This window comes from Pinus tabuliformis, chromosome 7 (genome assembly GCF_031772625.1).
Source record: "Pinus tabuliformis cultivar Carrire ecotype Pingquan chromosome 7, CPIR1, whole genome shotgun sequence".
In the NCBI taxonomy this organism is placed as follows: Eukaryota; Viridiplantae; Streptophyta; class Pinopsida; order Pinales; family Pinaceae; genus Pinus; species Pinus tabuliformis.
In genome coordinates, this window is record NC_142293.1 from 332,270,733 (window position 1) to 332,292,237 (window position 21,505).

The window sequence follows — 21,505 nt, forward strand, 5'->3', positions numbered from 1 at the left end:
CAAAACTTGATTCTTACAATGAACCTGGTGAAGGGTATTTAAACCTTTTTGACTAGCGACCCGCCTAAAATATCTTAACATGCACACACACTTAACTCAGTAAACTCACACTCTAAATATGGACTGCTGTTAACACTTCATCCATCACTCAATTTAACTCAATACTTAGTTCACTCACTCTCTAATTTTAACTAAGAATACTTAGCATTTTTTATCAAAAATATCCGTAGCACAAAGTTCTGTTGTTGATACTCGTCCACAAATTGGGAGAGGGAAGGGGCACCAGAATTTTAATGTCTTGATGCAAAGTATTTCAGTTGGGTAGGAGACTAATAAGAAAATTTAAGGAATGAATGAATTGTCTCAAGGAACGACTATTGGAGCTAGTGTTGTAACTCATGGAATACCATATCATAAGACTTGCTCGTCTCATTATGGGAACTAACTATAACGTCTCATTATGGGAACTAGCTATTTGATTATTTAATACATTTGGAATTCGTTGGAGAAGGTAACATGTCATTATGGGAACTAACTATTCGATTAATTAATACATTTGAAATTCGTTGGGAAGGTAACGTGTCATTATATGAACCACGGGATGAATTATTATTTCCGTTACGAGGGCAAAAAATTTAACGGTTTCAATTCCTGTTTAAAGCGAAAAAATAATTAAAATCAAAATCCAGAGCGAAACCAATTCAGAAATACCAATTTCGTAACTTCTCCTTTGCTCATTTCTCCACATGCAGTTACAACTGCCTTCTTTACACACATATATATATAATATTATATATAAACAGATGCTAAACATATATATAAATATTGAAACAGATTCTTTTACTGGAGCAGAGAAGGTTTATCAAATTTAAAAAAGAAAATTTTTACGCAAAAGGCCAAGTGTTTTTATTGGCTCCCGTTGGGGACGGCCTTTCTAATACAACAGTGTAAATACAGATTGTATTTTGATACAGCGTTTTTCTACCGTGAGACGACAGAAAAACTTCTTGTTTGGCACGCCTAGTATATTCATAGAAATACTTCTTGTTTGGTACGCCTAGTATATTCATTCAGGCGCGGACCATAGTGTAACATTTATTAGTTTCAATCGTGTTTGATTGATTAAGCATTAAATGCACATTCAGCTGGAGTCGTAGAAAACCTTCCGGACGTATCGTGACAGTAATCGTAAGTCATGTAATTTTTGCGAACCCAATCAAGTTTTCCCACTTGAGATTCATCTAGGCTTTGAAATTCCGGTTGTTCCCACCAATTGTTGGCACAGGGAAGAGATGAATTAGATGGCGCGCTGCATGCATTCACTTCAAATGATTGATAAGAGGCCACAAAAGGAGCTTTACTCCAATCTATTTTAACTCTTCCTCCATCAGTGGCCCAGTTTTCCCCGTTCCAAAGGGTGGAGAGGATCCTCATGGGTCGACTATTCGGATATGGGATACCCGCAGTTTCTTCATTGTTCTTGAACACCCTGATGGGGATAGAATCAACCCAAAATCTGCTCACAATATGCAGATATACATATATTACAATACAAACAAAGACTAGAAATAAATTCATGATCTGTTAGTTATAAGGAATAAGCACATACACGATTTGTTTTTGGTTCCAGAGAATTGAATAGTTATGGAAGTCCGCCGTGGGATCAAACCACAGATTCAATCTTTGTTCTCTATTCCCAACGCCATTCGCAAAGACGTTGGTTTGTAGAGTGTACGGATTTCCCGGCAGATTCCCCAGAAATTCGTAGTCAAGTTCATCGTGCGAAGCCGCGTCGGACGACATCTGAATGAAAACTACCAACATTAATATATTCAAGTTTTAATTATCTATGCCGGAAATTGGGTTCAAGTACTGTAAATTGCTAATGAATCTTCATTCTTGTGTCAAAATAGCTACTTACATAATAGGAAGTGACTGTTCCTGCCGAGTTTCCAGACACCAGCTTAATACTCATGCTCAAGCTGCCGAAGAGGTATTCGGCTTTGGACTGAAAACCAGAACCTGGTGAACAACTAGAATTATTATTACAATTCTCAGCATTCAATACATTTATGTCCATAAAAAAAGTAATATTGTACCTGAGGCTTTATCCATAGTGAGCTGCGCTGTTTGGCCATTATTCAACAATTGAACGGTTCCCCGTGAAATATCGAAATTGTCGTTGAAGCTGGAGGATTCTACGGAGGACAGAATCAGATTCACGACTGAACTTATGTACACTATTTTTCGCCAATTGATTCCAAATCCAAAAAGCTTTGCGCGGCGCTTCATTGCTGATGATGACGATATTAAAAGGCTGGATTGTCGAAGTTACTTGCTTTTTTCGCAACAGTGTACTGCACATCTGACAAACAAGCTGACACGAGTGAATCCCATGCCCTCTAAATATATGTTGCAGAAATCTAACTTGGAGCCCTGTAACAGCTCCAAAATAATCAAAATAAATGACATCATAGAACAGCCGGCTGTCGCGCAGTTATCTAAATGAGTACTCCATGCTGGATTCCTTAATCCTGTGATTGTTCAAATGAGACGCAAAAGCTTTGTAAGTTTTGGTGATTGGGCGGGTATTACCTCCGCACGGTAGCTAAAATAGGAAGAAGCTTGACAAACCGGCAATGCAACCCTTAATTTCAAACATTTTTCAGTGGTAATACACATTTCATTGGCATGGCTTTGGTTAAGTTATAAATTCTGATATAAGTTATAAATAATGAGAAACCTCACTCAACCAAAACTTCTAAAGTTAATCCAAGATTTCACGCAAACAACAATCGGAAGTCTAACGCAACCTAAAGTATTAACTGCTTACCAGCTCTACAAGGCAATATCTTTCTTAAAATTATTGCGCCTGTCTTTTTAGTATAAATAACACAGATTCCCTAAAACCAACAATAAGTTACATAGTGTTTGATTGTCTTGGAAATTAGATTGTTCCTGAAATGGCTCGTCAACAGCCAATGATTGCACCTGTTTTTATGTATAAATAACACAGATTCCTTAAAACCAACAACGTTACATCGTCTACCCTTGCTTTGGAAATTAGATTGTTCCTGAAATGGCTTTTCAACAACCATTCTAATACATTGCTATTAGCTTTACAAATTCCTGAGGTAGTTTTAAATTTTTATTATATTTGGTGAGGTATAGTGTTAAGTATTTAGTTTTGTTTTAACTGTGTATTAATTTGTTTTCCATAGAAAAATTTATGCCACTTATCTATAGTTTAATATTGAAATATTTTTATTTTTTTCATTATTATTTAAATCTATTTATTTGTAATGTAATTAATTGAGATGTTATTATGGGTTGTTTAGTAATTAGTTATTGATTTTTTGTTTTTAAGTTTCTTTTTTATTTTGACTTTCTTATATTTTCTATTATTCCATTTTCATGCCTTTTACTTTATTTTCTCCATATTTGAATTTAAGATGATTTATTATTATATTAAAAACATATTTCAATAATATTTAATTATAAAAAATTATATATATTAATATAAAATAAAATACATAAATATATATAAAATACATGTATATATTAAAGTATTATAAGTTAATATAAACAATATTAGTTAATAGCATTTTTTAATTTTTGGAGATGGAATTTAATGATATAGTGTTTAATTAGTTGTTTTATTTTTGTTATGAAATTTTTATGTTTATTGTTTTTTAGTTTAATTACGCCGTAAGGCGTTCTCCTTTGAAATCAACTCCCCTCTTACCTTACCTTTGTTACTATGATCTGTCTGATTTGATGTTAGATGATTAAAATGTTTGTGACTATTAGATTAAAGTTCTTGTTATAACTGAAACTATGCCTATAAAACCTCCTTGAAACCATATAAATAACTACTTCGTAGATTTTATGAAACACTGTTCTATGATCCTTTCATTCCGCACTGAACCAAACATCCTTCCAGGCTTGATCCCTTAAGCTCGTCCCTTAAGCTCATTCTAGGAAGTAAGCACCATAAAGACATAGAGCGACCATAGACTATAAATAATAAGTCTATATGCGAGTTGCTCTCCGTAGAGGAGATGCCAAAGGGAGGGGACCAAAGCCAAGTCGTTTGAGTTAGGTCACACTGCAAATGAGAATTACGAGTCCTCAAGCTGTTGAATCCCTAACTCAATGGAATCCTGCTACAAGTAACCGATGGCTCTCCCATGGAGGAAACCATTGTTTTTAGTTTTTAATGATTTGTTTTTAATGATTTTGGGTTTTTACTGCGAGGAGTTCCATGACAGAAAACTGGAAATTGTTAGGAGTCCCTTGATAGAAAACTGGAAATCACTGAGGTTTCTCATTTTATGCAGGATCTCGAATGAAATTTGTTGGGCACTGTGCAGGTAAATTTCAAAATGGAGTGCGTAATCTCGAAACGATTGTTTTTAATTTTTAATGCTTTTGGGTTTTTACTGCTAGGAGTGATTTTGGGTTTTTACTGTGAAGAGTTCTGTGACAAAAAACTGGAAATTGCAAGGAGTTCCATGACAAAAAACTAGAAATTGTTGAGGTTTCTCAGTTTATGCAGGATCTTGGATGAAATCTATTGGGCACTGTGCAGGTAATTTTCAAAATGGAATGGGTAGTCTTGAAACGACTGTTTTTAGTTTTTAATAATTTTTTGTTAATAATTTTGGATTTTTACTGCCATGTGTTCCGTGACAGAAAACTGGAAATTTCCAAGAGTTCTGTGACAGAAAATAGGAAATTGTTGAGGTTTCTCAATTTATTTTGATGTATACTTCATTAATTTGTCTTCAAGAGCTGTCAAAAGAAGAGGTTTTCTGGTGGTTCTCAAAACGTATCTACATATCTACAGCAAGAGGGCACCAATCTTACCTTTAACAATCGCACTCCAAAAATCAGAAATCACTGGCCTTGTGAAGCGAACCAAAGAACCACTTAAATCCGGTGAGGACAACTGAACACCATCAGGCACATTCCTGTCACAATCATGTACACCATGTCTGGTTAATACTCTCTTCCTTGACCCGCCAGTTTGTGGTTCACCAACTGGGACTTCCTTGATTGGTTTCACAGCTCAATTTTCAGAGTTAACATTAGGATTTGCATGAAAGTTTCTCAAATTTCAAACCCATGTATCATCCCCTTTTCACATGCTGACAATAACTACATGATGTGAACAATCAAAAGTTACAACTTCCATCTCATTTCGAGTGGGCATGCCGAATTCATTATTATTGGTTGCTTCCTCTAGCAATGTAGCTTTAGAATGATTTTCATGATAAATTTTAGGCAGACCCATTGTCTGATTATTATCACTTGAATTTGTTGGATCCCTTTGTGATTCTAATTGAGCATGTGAACCATTCCCCATGCCCATTTCAGTCATTGCCCGTTCCTCATCCATAACAGAAACCTTATCTCCATGCGCATCTTCAGGTTCTATAGCTTGATTCATGTTAAATCTTGTCTTCGCTTCCTTAGATGCCTTCAGTTTAGAGGTCAAACTTGAATTTACACCCCAATCACTGGAGTTGACTGGCTTAGCAGACTCACAACACTGAGTTATTTCGCAATAAGGATTGTGGTAAGAGGGCCGATCGTTGTTGGGACATTCATATGTGCCATTAGAACCCTGTTCTTGGGCCCAAGCATTACGCATAATATTTCCAATTTACTTCTTTTTTCTAGTGAAATGATTTTTTTTTGCTAAATGCTTAGTATCTTTCTTCTTGAATATGGACACAAGGATGTTCTTTTGCTGTAATCCTGGGTGGAGCATGTGATTTTTGGATTTGTTGTGGAAACAGACCAGTTCTATTCTTCCATTTGGCCATTGTAAAAGTGGCGACATTGATGTGTTGAAGGGTTTAGTTAAGTCCATGTCGAAAGATGAGAAGAAGCAACATGTTTGCATTCTACGCATGCAATGTGTATTCAATTCAAACATGTGATCTCCATCATGGAAAAGAAACCACTGCTTAATGACTTTAAGTAAAACTGTTTGGCGAGGTAAAAAAGCTTCCATATCTCAAGGATTTTCAATATTGTTTATTATCTATGCCCTGGAGATGAAATTAAATTTGCAGGATGCCTCATTTTGTCTAATAATTCAACACATTTTTGTGTGCTGACTGTTGGAGGAAAATAATCACTGAAATAATATGTGTTTTAGAAGAGGAGTTTAATAGATGACAACCAATAAAATGTATAGCTGCACAGCTTTGTTGAATTTGACAAAGAGAGGTTGAGATTGAGATCTTGATTTGCTAGATAAAGTGAATTAATCTACACCATAAGCAATCTTTTCTTCCACATGCATGCAAAATAATTGAATCCATGCTTCTTTAGTATAGAGAGTTCCCTTGTTCTTCCTTCTTGGATGTGATACTGCAATGCAGATATTGCTAGACAACTCTCCTCTTCATTCTTGCAATTTTTAAGATAAATGGAAGTTTTGTAAATTAGACATAGAGAGGTCAAGATGTCGATTGGTAATTTAGATAGTGAATTGATCTAGCTAGATAGTGAATTGATCTACTCCATGAGCAATACATTCTTGCACAAGAATTTAAAAGAATTGAAGCTATGCATATTTGGTCTATCCAGAGATGAACCATTCCCCATGCCCATTTCAGCCATTGCCCATTCCTCATCCGGAATATAAATAGAATCTCCATGCACATCTTCAGGTTCTGCAGCTTGATTCATGTTAAATATTGTCTTTACTTCCTTAGATGCCTTCAGTTTAGGGGTCAAAAATGAATTTACACCCCAATCACTGGAGTCGACTGGCTTAGCAGACTCACAACACTGAGTTTTTTCGCAATAAGGATTGTGGTAAGAGGGTCGATCGTTGTTCGGAGATTCAGATGTGCCATTAGAACCCTGTTCTTGGGCCCAAGAATTACGCATAATATTTCCAAAATAGAAACATAGAGCATAAATGTTTTGGCATTTAGGTTGGTCAATTTATTTTTGAAGATGAAGAGCAACATTTTTCCAAAATCATCTACAACCCCTCCTTCTACAAACATTCAGATGTGCCATTGGAACCCTATTCTTGGGCCCAAGCATTATGCATAATATTGCCAAAATAGAAACACATAGCATAAATGTTTTGGCATTTAGGTTGGTCAATTTATTTTTGAAGATGAGGAGCACCATTTTTCCAAAATCATCTAGAACCCCTCCTTGTGCAAATCCGTTGGGAAAGGGTAAACCATTTATATTATAATATGATAAATTTCCTTGACACTCATCTAATTTTGTGCATCTCTTGCTTTTATGAGGTCCTTTCAGAAGTGGTAATAATAATATACATGTTTGGATGCAGGATTCACTGGTGATGAATCCAAACATTGCCTTAGTAAGTTTTCAAACTTCCATTTATATTCTTATATTGCTTATGCATTTGTATTTTGGTTAAATAAGGATTTATAAGTCTACATGCATCTCAAGTTAATGTTTAGTCCGTCCTTTCCCAACACTTTCTGAAATCAAGTAGAATCTCACCATGTATTCTTTTATCATTAGGAAGATGTTTTATATTCAATTGTTGCTAACATGGACTACGAGGACATGCCTGATTTCATTGTGACGGAGGATGTTACAGGTGTCAATGCAGGTAGGCGTTTTGTTATTGTCTGCTTGCTTTCTTTCTAAGAAATCTTAAGAGTTCCATGATATCTAATTTATAGTTGAGAAAATCAACATTATCTAAATCGATGCCAAATTTATGAGTTATTTCTTTCTTGCATGTAAAAAGAGATATTTTTGAACATATAGACATAAGCGTCAACATCTGATATCTTCTTGGCTATTACAATTTTACTTTTTTTTCTATTGAAATGATTTTTTGTTTTGCTAAATGCTTAGTAACTTTCTTCTTGAATATGGACATGGGGATGTTCTTTTTCCGTAATTCTGAGTGGAGCATGCGATTTTTGGATTTGTGGTGGAATCAAACCAGTTTTATTCTTCCATTTAGCCATTGTAAAAGTGGCGACAATGATGCATTGAAGGGTTTAGTTAAGTCCATGCCTAAAGATGAGAAGAAGAAACATGTTCGCATTCCACGCATGCAATGTGTATTCAATTCAAACATGTGGTCTCCATCGTGGAAAAGCAGCCACCGCTTAATGACTTTAAGTAAAACTGTTTGGCGAGGAAAAAAAGCTTCCATATTTCAAGGCTTTTCAATATTGTTTATTATCTATGCCCTCGAGATGAAATTAAATTTGCAGGATGCCTCATTTTGTCTAATAATTCAACACATTTTTTTGTGTTGACTTGGAGGAAAAGAATCCCTGAAATAATAAGTGTTTTAGAAGAGGAGTTTAACAGATTACAACCAATAAAATGTATAGCTGCACAACTTTTTGGAATTTGACAATGAGAGGTTAAGATTGAGATCTTGATTTGCTAGATAAAGTGAATTAATTTACACCATAAGTAATATTTTCTTTGACATGCATGCAAAAGAATTAAATACATGCTTTTTTAGTATAGAGAGTTCCCTTGTTCTTCTTTCTTGGATCTGCTCTTCATTCTTGCAATTTTTAAGATAAATGGAAGTTTTGTAAATTAGACATAGAGAGGTCGAGATGTCGATTGGTAAGCTAGATAGTGAATTGATCTACTCCATGAGAAATACATTCTTACACAAACATTTAAAAGAATTGAAGCTATGCATCTTTGGTCTATCCAGAGAGTTTCCTTTGTACTTTTTCCTTTGTCGAGTTACTAGCAGTGCAAAGATTGCTAGGACATTCTTGGTGTTTTTTTGAGGTCTCTTTGCTTGAAGAATAGATCGAGGATTGCTAGATAACTTGGACTAAATCATATACACTTCTATTATATGATTGAATGAGCTATTAAGCAAACCTCGATCTACTTCAAGCTAAGAGACCTTAAAGAGTTATCAAGAATGTGCTAGCAATCTCTGCACTGATAGTAACATGTCAAAATCAACTCTCCAAGTAGACCAAAAAAGCATAGCTTCACTTCTTTTACTTGCTTGGCCATAAATATTTCTTTTTCATTTCTGTCAATTACAATTTCTTACCTTATTCACAAGACCTTGAGACTTTTCTCATGGAATTAATTCATAGTTTTAGTTCTGTGATATGTTATAAGAAAATATATCTTATTCATTCTTGTGACATAAAATCTCTTACCGTGTTCAATCTACGAGAGCATGTAGCATTTTCCACAACATAGATTGTGTGAAGGGAAATCTAGGTTGTATTCCTAGCAATGTTGCGAACATTGGCATCATGATAAAATCAGCAAGGGTCCGAAAAACCAAAAAATCGGGAAAATCGGACATCGGAAAAATCAAGATACCATCAAAATATCGAGAAAAATATCGGCAAACATTGGCTATGCAAAAAAATTGTAAGCCAAAAAATCATGATTTTGAGATAAAATAGGGACATTACATCGAGTAGGCCAAAAAATCGTAGGCCAAAAAATCATGATTTCGAGATAATATAGGGACATTACATTGACTAGGCCAAAAAATCATGATTTCGAGATAAAATAGGGACATTATCGAGATGTTCGCAACACTGATTCTAAGATTCTATACTTGTAGTTGCAAGGTTTTTTTATCACTTCTTCAAGTTTGGGAATGAACTATAGTTGTATGAATGCAAACAATGGTCATATGCATACAAACAAGTATATCCATGAGCTTTTCTGTATTAGTTCTTCTAGTATGAAATTGAATTATAGTTGTATGAATGCAAAATGCCCATATGCATCAAAACATGCATGTGCATGAGCTTGAGTTTGAAAAGCTTTTAGGTGTAGGAAAATGCTGAATTATGGATTTTAGATACAAGGACTAATTAGTAACATGCTGAAACAATGGAGAGTTAGTTTATATGGGTTACAAACAAGTATATCCATGAGCTTTTTTGTATCAGTTCTTCTAGTATGAAATTGAATTATAGCTGCATGAATGCAAAATGCCCATATGCATCAAAACATGCATGTGCATGAGCTTGAGTTTGAAAAACTTTTAGGTGTAGGAAAATGTTGAATTATGGATTTTACATTCAAGGACTAATTAGTAACATGCTGAAACAATGGAGAGTTAGTTTATATGGGTTTATGCTCATATCCTACTGATGAAGGAAGAAGATACTTGGGAACAAGACTAAAAGACAATAACTTACAAAGCTACGATTTCTTACAAACTATTGTATGATTGGTGGGATATGAGTGTAACAACTTTGAAATTACTTTTAGTTCACATTAACATGAAATTCCAACACATTCAAGCATTAACAGCAGTGCCTGTTGCTTAGTCATCTCCTTATAGTGTCTAGTTAACTGTAATCTCAAATGTGCAAAAGCAATTGAAGGCTGATGTTGGAAAGGATTTTAGTGATTTTCTAAGGTTTTTGGGTAACTCATTTTCCCTTCCTCTCTTCCCTCCAAACCTATCCTGCACTCGAGGAAACCCATTCTAGAATAGGAGTTGTGCTCTTTGTTTGTTTGTTTGGACATGAATCATTTTTGCGGCAGAGGAAAATGGTTCCACCTATATGTTGTAACCTGGTCCCATGGAAGGAAATGGTCAGGTGCAAATCCCCTTTTCTAGAATCAAACACAATCCCTTCACATGAAAGGATTGAGTGTCGACCCCTGATTCTAGAATCCAACCCAATCCCTTGACAGGAAATGGATCTGATTTTGGAATCACCAAAATTCAAATATTTGGGTGAGGATCCTTGTTTCCTGAATCTGACATGAAGGTGGAGCATAAGTTCCACCTCCTATAGGTGATTCTAGTAACTGTGGGTGGAACCATTTACCTAGAGGTTTTATTAAACTTTAAATATACACCAGAATAGGAGTTGTTTTGTTTTGTTTTTTAGGTTGGGACAAGATTCCTTTTCCGACAAATGGAAATGAATCCACCTTTGATGGAAACAATCTAGTGCAAATCCCCGATCATTTGACAGGAAAAGGTTCTAATATTGGAATCTCTAAAATTCAGATATTTGAGTGTGGATCCCTGACTATTGAATCTGACCTGAACAGAGAGCATGAGCACCACCTCCCACAGGTGACTCTGGTGACTGTGAGTGGAAATATTTACTTTCCCTTTATGTCTCTCTGATGCATGTGTATTATAGTATATATAGCTTAAGAAAGTGCTTTGTTTCACAGGAGATGTATGCTCTGGGTTGTTAATAAAACTAGACTATTAGGTGGAATTATTTTACCTGTAGGTTAATATTTTTTTAATCAGTTGTACCTGAGAGGAGTCCACATTATTATGTTCCATGTCTCTATGATTCATGTGTATTATAAAATTTTTGTTTCTTTATCTGGGTTGTTTGTATTTTTTTTTTACATTCTTAGAGTTTTTGGTTTGCAGGTGTTTATGCTAAAGGGGACTTCATGATTCATTTAGCGGGATTTAATGATAAAAAGGAGTGGGTCAAGAAGATTCTACAGGAACTCGAGGAAGAGAAGAGCACATTTAAGGACGGAATTGTCAATGATTTGAGCATCTTCATTTTTGAAGGCGCATATTTTTGTTGATAAATTAACCTATTCTTTTTTGCGGGTAGTTCATATTCAATTCATTCATTCTTTTTCCAGTGGAGGGAGACTCTTATCTGCGATGTTCATTTCAATTTCAGATTTCCTAGGTATGATGAATTCAACTTGAGGATTTTTCTAAAAGATAGCAACTCCATATAGTCGCTTGATATGCATGATATTTGATGAGTATTGTTTTGGTTTTCCTATTCAGCTTGTTTTTTTCCATGGTTGCCAGGTTTAGAAGTTGATTATTTGTGATTAAGCCTTGTATCTATATCATCAATTTAACCATGTCCTGCTTTGTACACTATATTCTTTTGGTATATCACGAGTGGTTATTGTTTTTATAAATTGAAATTTTGTACCTAACCTTTTGTTGTCAGAAATATGTGAAAACCTTGTGGACTGTACTTGCTATTTATTGTGACTTGTGGGACACTTTTACTATGCTTGAGATGATAAGGTTCTTTGATTGATATGGAGCAAAGCCAATCACCCATCATTGAATACATGGAATGCTACCTATAAGTAATGCCTAAATGGAACTACCTAGACTCGATTTCAAATATTCCTTCCATAAAAAAGATCAATTGTAAGGTGATGCCCCCCCTTTAAGGGTATTTTGTTATAATCAAATAAAGGTAAAGGTTTCCTATCTGATTCTTTGTATCTTGTGTGTGATTTTATATTCAAATATATTGAGGTACTTAATAGATAATACCTTGGATAACACTTTCCTTACAAAGAGTGAGTGTTAGAATTTTACCTTTGTTACTCTAAACGTGTTCATCCTTCAGCAACACAACAATACACTGCAATATCCCCTAAACGGAGAAGCATACCCAGCAACAACCTTGGACTGTGTGCAGATTGGTTAAAGGTGTAGTCAAAATCAAATTCAACATGGTGCGAAAGTGATGGTGGAGTTTACATTTCTGAAGGTATTTCTCCTTCAGCATTATTTCATCTCAGCAGATCCGTGGAACTACATAGACTCAATTTCAAATATCCTCACAAAGCTTCAGTGAACTGCATAACACAACTGGTGGATTTTTGTCACAATTATGTTCTTGTGAAGGGAATTAATGAGAAAGGTTGATTTATTCAAAACAGGGGAACAATGGATGGATCACTAAGACAATTTATTACTATAGATTTGAGAATGCATATTTTTCTAGAAAAGGGCGGTGAAAACACTTCATAGCTTCAATGGCAGAACCATCAGTGCCAATTTTGCAATATAAGAAAAGAGGGATATTGCTTTCAGGAGGAAAAAGGATCACTATGCTCTTTTGGGTGTCTCTTGTCACGCCTCCTGCAATGATATCAGGGTTGCATACAGAAGACTGGCACTGAAATACCACCCTGATGTCATGCCTTTGCACCAGCTTGAGACAACCACTGACCTTTTTTCTGAGATAAATCAGGCTTATGATACTTTGTCTCATCCACAAAAGAGAAAATCATATGATGATCTGCACCTCATACCCAAGTTTGACACTGCCAGGACTGCAGCATCCCCATCCTCATTTGGGCATTGGGGGGGAAGGAAGTGGGAAACAGATCAATGTTGTGGTTGAGGGGGAATTGTGACCATGTTCTTATTTCTAACTCTAGTGTGTGGATTTTGGTTATGTATTAGAGATGAATAAGACTTTTAAAGACCTATTTTCCAGGTCTTTATATTTTTCTTTGTCGTGGTAATAAATGTTGATTGAATGATTTTGGACATTGTAAATATATGATTTTGAAACATTATAATGATGTGTAGAGATTGCATCGATTTTACAAGACACTTCCAGCTACTAGTTCCTTTTCTATTGCCTTACGGCATTATCTTTGCAACATTTGGTGCAAATGCTAGTTAAGCTATATTTAATCTAAGTGGCAAGTAATAGCTACTATGTAACCTTTGTTAAATTTATGAAACTAATCATATTTTTACCAGTTAAACATATTGCTACCTTAAATGTCATGAATATGAATAATCATGCTACTGCAAAAGTTTTATTAAATTCATGAAACTAATCTTAATTTTACCCGTAAAACATATTTCTAGTTTTATTAAATTCATGAGACTAATCTTAATTTTACCCGTTAAACATATTTCTACTTTGAATGTACTCATGAATAGTCATGCTCTCACGACAGCTTTTTGTGGCATAATACAAAGTAAAAAACGAATTATCTTTAGTAAAACTTTTCAAAAACTTTTCCGAAATTAATTATTATGAAAACCATTTGATGATTTAATACCTTTAGAACGGTTCGGAGAAGATAACTTCTCATTATGGGAACCACCGGATGAAATAATACCTATGTTATTTGCGTTACGAGGGCAAAAAATATAACGGTTTTCAATTTCTGTTTAAAGCGAAAAAAGAACCAAAATCAAAATTCAGAGCGAAACCAATTCAGAAATACCAATTTCGTAAATTCTCCTTTCGTCCTTCCTGCACATGCAGTTACAACGGCCTTCTTTTTATATATATATGATTTACAGGAGGAGGGAAGCTTTATCTGATTTAAAAAAGAAAATAATCACGGCAAAAGGCGACGTTTTTTTATTGGGAGTTGTCTATAGTGCGATTTTTTGGAGATTCTTGTGACGGAATCCGGCGGAAGAAATTGAGGTTAAATCTTGATTTGTTGCAGGTAAAATGGTTTTTTAACTGCATATTTGGATTCAGCACCCTCGAAAACCCCTGGGACGCTTTCATTGTGCAGAAACTAGTTATCAAACTTGCGATTCCAATAAATTCCTACCGGATTTTGACCTGAAAAACCCGCCGAAAAGCTTTCAAAAAGTAGCGTTATAGACTATTTCCTTTTTATTGGCTCCCGTGGAGGGAGGGCGGCATTTCCAAGACAACATGATTAGTAAAAACAAACAAAATTTTGCCATTTGGAAGTCCATTTGTATTCTCAGATTGATACAGCGTTTTTCCACCCTGAGACCACAAAAAAACTAGTTCTTTGGTACGGCTTCATTCAGGCGCGGAGCATAGTGTAATATTTATTATTATGAAACGTGTTTAATTGATTAAGGATTAAATGCACATTCAGCTGGAGTCGTAGAAAACCTCCCGGACGTATCGTGACAGTAATCGTAAGTGATGTAATTTTTAAATAAATATTAACTTTAATAGTAAATTAGTTATATTTATATATTAAAATTAAACCTTCACATTCTCATTAACCTCCTCATTCTTAAAAAAAAAAAAAAAAAAAAACTCGTATATATTAAATATCAGAAATCAAAAATTTAATGAAAAATAATAACACACTACAAAATTGCAGCACTCACCATTACATAAACTTAGCCAAAACTAATATAAATAATTATGCGTCCTTTACTTATCATTCACTTAAATAAATACAGAAAAGGTAGCTAGGTAGCTTTCCTCGAATTGAAAAATGGGAAAGGATCGAGCAAGAACCTGGAGATCTCATGAGAGCATAAAACTATACAATGGAAATGAAACATGGCTCAAGGTAAAATCAATTGTTGTTGGAAACTTAGATGGTTAAGTAATGTCAAATCTTAAGAACAAACTTTAAGGAAAAAAAAAAAAAATTATTTAAAAAAAAAAAAAAATTCCTTTACATTTTATATAATTAATTTTTACACTTTTTAAATATTATAAATTATAATAACTAATATTAATTATTTATAATAACTAATATTAATTATTACATTACATAAGGGTTTAATTTAAAAAAACATATAAAATGGTATACATAGAAATAATATATATAAAATAATTTTTTTATATAGTTTATTTTTTTCATTTATTTTATTTTTAATTTAATTTTTTATTTATTAAAAAAGGATAAACTTATTACCATATATTTTCAAATTTATCGGAATGGTTCGTAAATATTAATAGGCATCAAAGCATTTATCTCAGGATCCATCTCACATTACCAACCAAAAAAAATAACTGAATTATAAATTTATTTTAAATTATTATTATTATTATTATTAAAATTAATATATATAAGTTAAAAAAATAAAAAGAAAACATACAAGCAACTAGATTTTTTACAATGAAGATTAACCTTTATTTTTACAATGGATATTCTTAACCACTTTGAAAATAAATCTCAACCTTTGATTTGTGTATACTATTAAAAATAATATAGGTTAAATCCCTACCATCCAAATTATAAATAAAATTTTGGAAACCGTAGTTTAAAATAAACATGTCTATCTACATAAATTTTATGTGCATATTCTATAGATGTTAAATAGCATTAAATACCTACAATTCATCTATTACTTATTGATAATTAAATTTAAATTCTAGAATTCATATTTCAAAATATCCGAGAGGTAATAATTGATTTATTTTTATAATTTATGGAATACATATGAATAATTAATTTGATTTTATTCATTTTTATTAAAAAAAAGTTAATATGTGATAGTTATGAAGATTTTGTTAGTTGAATTCTAATGTAAATGCAAGAGGAAACAATTAGATTGATATGGAATCTTATGACTATCATAAAAACGTAAAGTACAACAAAATGTAAAATACAAAATAAAAGAAATTCAAAGTTCAACATGGTAAACAAATTGTTCCACACTAAAGTTAAACAAGTTTGCAATATATTTCATATGTTATAAATATATTACTTAGTAGGGCACATAGTTTATCTTTCCAAACACATTGTTATTGGTTTGCATAACTATTTAAACTATTTATTAATGCTTTTAGAAAAAAAATAAGTATGATTTATAATTTACACAATTGGTTTATATTTTACTTATAATCAATTTACAATTAATTTATTTCAAATTTTAAAAATAAAATTACATTTCGGAACATTAACCATAATTTCTAAATTTCATAATTTATTAATCATGGAGCAACTTATCATGGAACTTATTAATATAAATAATGTACTTCATAAGTAAAATATTTCAATACCATATTAAGTAAAATATTTCAATGTCAACTAATATTTACAATGAAAAAAATGATGGCTAAAACATTTATAAGCATTTCAAGTAATGTTATTATTTTATATTTGGGCTCTATTTTTTTGTCAATTTTATCTTTAAGATGCAAACATTTTTTTCAAATTTTGCATTTAAAAAAAAATTACTCAAGAAGAAATTATATCACTCTAAACACTTCTTATATTTGTGATTAAAATAGATCAATATTGATCTTTAAATAAAAAACTAATAAGATCAGCTTGCAACTTGAAAATTTGTTATTGAATAATTGCTAATTAATTTTAGAGCACAAATTCATTCATGCTACTTTACCTAATTCTTCACTAATCTTATAGTGAAAATTCATAGTTGAGCTACTTTTATGCATTTGTAGTTGAAAATTAAAGAAATCTTCCATAGAACACTCCTTCAAATCATTAACATCTAAACCACACTCAATTACTAAATATAAAACACTCCTTCAAATCATTAACATCTAAACCACACTCAGTTACTAAATTTATAGCAGACACATAATTGATCTCGTGGAGATTTGTGGCATAAGCTAGTCAAACCTTATACTCCTCATTTGTGCAAAGACACATATTCCTCTTGAGATTCAAGGTCCCATAAGTACCTTATACTCCTCATTTGTGGGAAGACACATATTCCTCTCTAGATTCAAGGTCTCATAAGTCGCCTCGTGAAATTTGCCACTATCACACACATGTGCATACAAATATATATATATATATATATATATATATATATATGTATGTATGTTCATATACTGGTAAAGTAGACAAGGAAGTAAGTTGTTGCCATGATTATAGTAAAATTGTTGATGTAGCATTCACAACTTGTAACCCACATTCTTCTAGCGTGAGCAGAAGATTGGAGTGGACAATATGATCTTCAAACATGTTGAGGGACATCTTAACACCATGGAATTTATTTGCACCATAGTGAACACCTAGGAAAATACCTTGTTGTATATTTGCTTATAAATAAATGAATGTTATAAATAATAATGAGGAACTTATCATGGATGAATTTATTAGAATTGGAATAATCTCAAATCCCTAGGAAATTGGTGGGTGGGGAGCCACATGGCACGAATCTATTTTTTTCAATTTAATCAGGAACTTATTAGAATTGGAATAATCTCAACATGGAGGAACTTATTAGAATTGGAATAATATCAAATCCCTTCCAAATTGGTGGGTGGGGAGTCACATGGAACGAATCTAATTTTTAAATTTATTAAAATTAATGGACTATTTTGCTAAATAAAATTTGCTTATATATAAATGAATGTTATAAATACAATTGAGGAGCTTATTAGAATTGGAATAATCTCAACATGGAGGAACTTATTAGAATTGCAATAATTTCAAATCCCTGGGAAATTGGTGGGTGGGAAGCCACGTGACAAAAATATAATTTTTAAATTTATTAAAAGTAATGAACCATTTTGATAAAGAAAATTTTCTTATATATAAAGGAATATTATAAATAATAATGAGGAACTTATAAGAATTGGAATAATCTCAAATCCCTAGGAAATTGGTGGATGGGAGCAAGGTGGCATGAATCTAATTTTTTAAATTTATCAAAAGTGATGGACCATTTTTCTAAATAAAATTTTCTTTTATATAAATGAATTTTATAAATAATAATGAGAAACTTATTAGAATTGAAATAATTTCAAATCCCTAGGAAATTGTCGGGTGGGGAGCCACGTGGCACAATTATAATCTTTAAATTTATTAAAAGTAATGAACCATTTTGATAATAAATTTTCCTTATATATAAATGAATGCTATAAATAATAATGAGGAACTTATTAGAATTTGAATAAACTCAAATCCCTAGGAAATTGGTGAGTGGGAGCCTAGTGGCACGAATCTAATTTTTTAAATTTATTAAAAGTAATGGATCATTTTTCTAAGTAAATTTTTCTTATATATAAATTAATTTTATAAATAATAATGAGGAACTTATTAGAATTGGAATAATATCAACATGGAGGAACTTATTAGAATTGGAATTATCTAAAATCCCTAGGAAATTGGTGGTTGGGGAGCCAAGTGGCACAAATCTAATTTTTTAAGTTTATTAAAAGCAATAGACCATTTTTCTAAATAAAATTTGTTTATATATAAATGAATGTTATAAATAGTAATGAGGAAATTATTAGAATTAGAGTAATTTCAACATGGAAGAGATTATTAGAATTGGAATAATCTCAAATCCATAGGAAATTGGTGGGTGGGGGGCCACGTGGCATAAATCTAATATTTTAAATTCATTAAAATATTCTTAACCATGAATATTTACCCCCACCTTACCATGAATATTATTAACTTGTAAATAGGATTTGTTACAATACCATGGCTTATTAATAAGAAATGCCCAAAAAATATAACTTTTTTCACAATCAAAATATTTTATAACAATATGACAAGATTTTTATCCATAGATATTGACCCCCACTTTTTCCATTGATACTTGTGAATAGTCTTTGTTACAATACCATGGATTATCAATACCATATGCCCAAAGCTCAAAACTTATTTCACAATCAAAATATTTTATAACAATATGACAAGATTCTTAACCATGCATATTATTAACTTGTAAATAGATTTTGTTACAATATCATGGGCCAATACCATGGTTTATCAATACCACATGACAAACAAACATAACTCATTTCCCAGTAAAAATATTGTATTTAAATTTTATTTTAAAACATTTTTTTAATTGAATCTAAAAGGAAAAAGTTATAATTACTTTTGAGATATATCCTCATGACTACTAAAAATGTTCTCATAGAAATTAAATTAAGATTTTAATAAAGCTAAAAATGAGTAAGCAATGAGAGCAAGAAAAGTGACTAACGATAATAGAGGAAAGAGAATGTATGATTTTTTAAAGTATTTCATTATTGTATTTTAGTTGACATGATTGATCCAAAATATAGGTTCAATATTTTACAATCAATAAAGTTTTTTTTTAATTTAGATACTTAAATTCCTAAACACAATACAATGGGATCAAGTTTAAGAGGGTGGGATCAAGTTTAAGAGCGGTGGGGGTGTCGGAGGGGGAGGGGGTTGAGAGAGAGAGGAGGAAAGAAAAAATACGTAGATACATAAAGCTGGAGAGAGAGAGAGAGAGAGAGAGAGAGAGAGAGAGAGAGAGGGGGGGGGGGGGGAAGGGGAGACGACAAATAAGAGGAGAGGAGAGAGATAGGGAGAGAAGGGGAAGCAAGAGAGGGAGGCATAAAAATGGAAGGGAAAGAGAGATGGAGAGAGGGATGGATATAGTGACAAAATTGGAGAGAGAGAGAGAGAGAGAGAAATATGGAGGCGAGAGAGAGAAGGAGGGAGATAGTGGCAGAGTTGAAGGGAAGAGAGAGAGAGAGAGAGAGAGAGAGAGAGAGAGAGAGAGAGAGAGATGGGAGGGGAGACAGAGTGAGGTGGGAGAGAAAGGGAGAGAGTACTCAAGAGAGGGAAGGAGAGGGAGTTGGAGTTGGAGTTGGAGTTGGAGGGGGAGAGAGAGGGAGGAAAGAAGAAATACATAGAGGGAGAAATGTGGAGAGAGAGAGGGAGTGACAAGGGATCAATGGAGAGAGCGTGAGAGAGGAGACTAGGAGGGAAGAGAGAGAGGAAGAAAAGGGTAAGAGAGAGATAGACAAAAGGGGAAGAGAGAGAGGCAGAGATAGATAGATATAACGAGAGAATTTGTGTGTTTAGGGGTTGAGATAGAGAGAGGGAATAAGAAAGAGACTCATAGATACAAGTATAGATATTATATAGTATTATATAACCAGCCTAGATCCATCTCAACCTCGGATCTATCAAGAGTCAAGAAGGATCAAATCTCTCAAGGTGCAATCCTTTCCTCAAGTTTTGTACTCAAAAAATAGGTTTTCACCTTGAGAGATTGGATCCCTGTCGGGGCTTGATAGATCTAGGGTTAAGATCGATCTAGGCTGGTTATTATTCAATAATAAAAAGAATATATATATATATATATATATATATATATAAAGAATTTTGGTATATTATTCTTGATCATGGAGATTTACCCCATTTCACCAAGGAGATTCTTAATCTATAAATAGACATTCTTACAATACTATGGACCAACACCATTTCTTATCAATACTACATACCCAAAAATTCATAACTCACTTCATATGACACTCATTCATATAACATTTTTGTTGTTATGTTTCTGTTGATATGGAGTACCAAAACAAGTTACCTTGGAATTGTTTTTTACCTACAAGGAGTTAATAAGTTGTTGGTTGTTGTTAGTGGACAACTTAAATAACAAAGCATTGAAACAATGGAAGCAATGCATACATAAAAATAAACTAAGAAAAACTATGCTAAATAGCACAAAGAACAAAGCTTAATGAAGAAAACAAGTCAACAATATATAGGAAAAGGGCTCCCTTTATTGACTGTTGAAAGTAGAAGAGATACAATAGATGAATTCCAAACACTTGGAGAGAATTGTTTGATCATTAGTGCTAAAACATTCCTCAACAAGGATCTTTTTCTTCAATATCCTTGCAAGCTTCCTCTCTCTCTGAAAGAAGTATGAAGACTCTTTAAATGGTGAAATCCTCTTCTCTATGAAATGTTGGATTGTTGTGGAGCATTTTTTCCAACATGAAAATGCTTTATTTCTTCTTGTTTTTGGTCTTCCAATTGTCTGTTTATATAGAATTTTGAATTCTTCTTCCTTCTCTTTGTCCATTAATTAGAAAATGATTTATGAGTAGGACAAGAGGATCCCTTGGGGGCTGCATATCTCTAAGTCGACCTCGAAATCAGATTTCCTTGAATGTTACATGTCAGGGAATCTCAATTTAGAGTGTGTGAAGTGGTCCTGAGTTGCTGACTCGGAATTTCGTTCGATCATGTGGCTATCGAAGAAACAGTCACTAATTTTGGCCTTTTGATGAGCCACGCGGATAGA

The 21,505-nt window shown here is 33.0% G+C and overlaps 1 protein-coding gene and 1 long non-coding RNA gene across 2 annotated transcripts; one reads left to right on the plus strand and one right to left on the minus strand.

The window, feature by feature from the left end:
* Nucleotides 1–1,052: 1,052 nt before the first annotated feature.
* LOC149247311 (xyloglucan endotransglucosylase protein 6-like) lies at nt 1,053–2,416 on the minus strand. Its single transcript, XM_089455865.1, has 4 exons — nt 2,100–2,416; nt 1,922–2,022; nt 1,610–1,803; nt 1,053–1,516 (listed from the first exon to the last, which is right to left on the minus strand). The coding sequence occupies exons 1-4, from the start codon at nt 2,290–2,292 to the stop codon at nt 1,123–1,125; spliced, it is 882 nt and encodes a 293-aa protein (XP_089311991.1). The 5' UTR covers nt 2,293–2,416; the 3' UTR covers nt 1,053–1,122.
* Nucleotides 2,417–7,535: 5,119 nt separating this feature from the next.
* Nucleotides 7,536–11,662, plus strand: LOC149247312 (uncharacterized). Its single transcript, XR_016265623.1, has 2 exons — nt 7,536–7,621; nt 11,390–11,662. It is a non-coding gene; the product is annotated as an uncharacterized LOC149247312 (long non-coding RNA).
* Nucleotides 11,663–21,505: the final 9,843 nt, after the last annotated feature.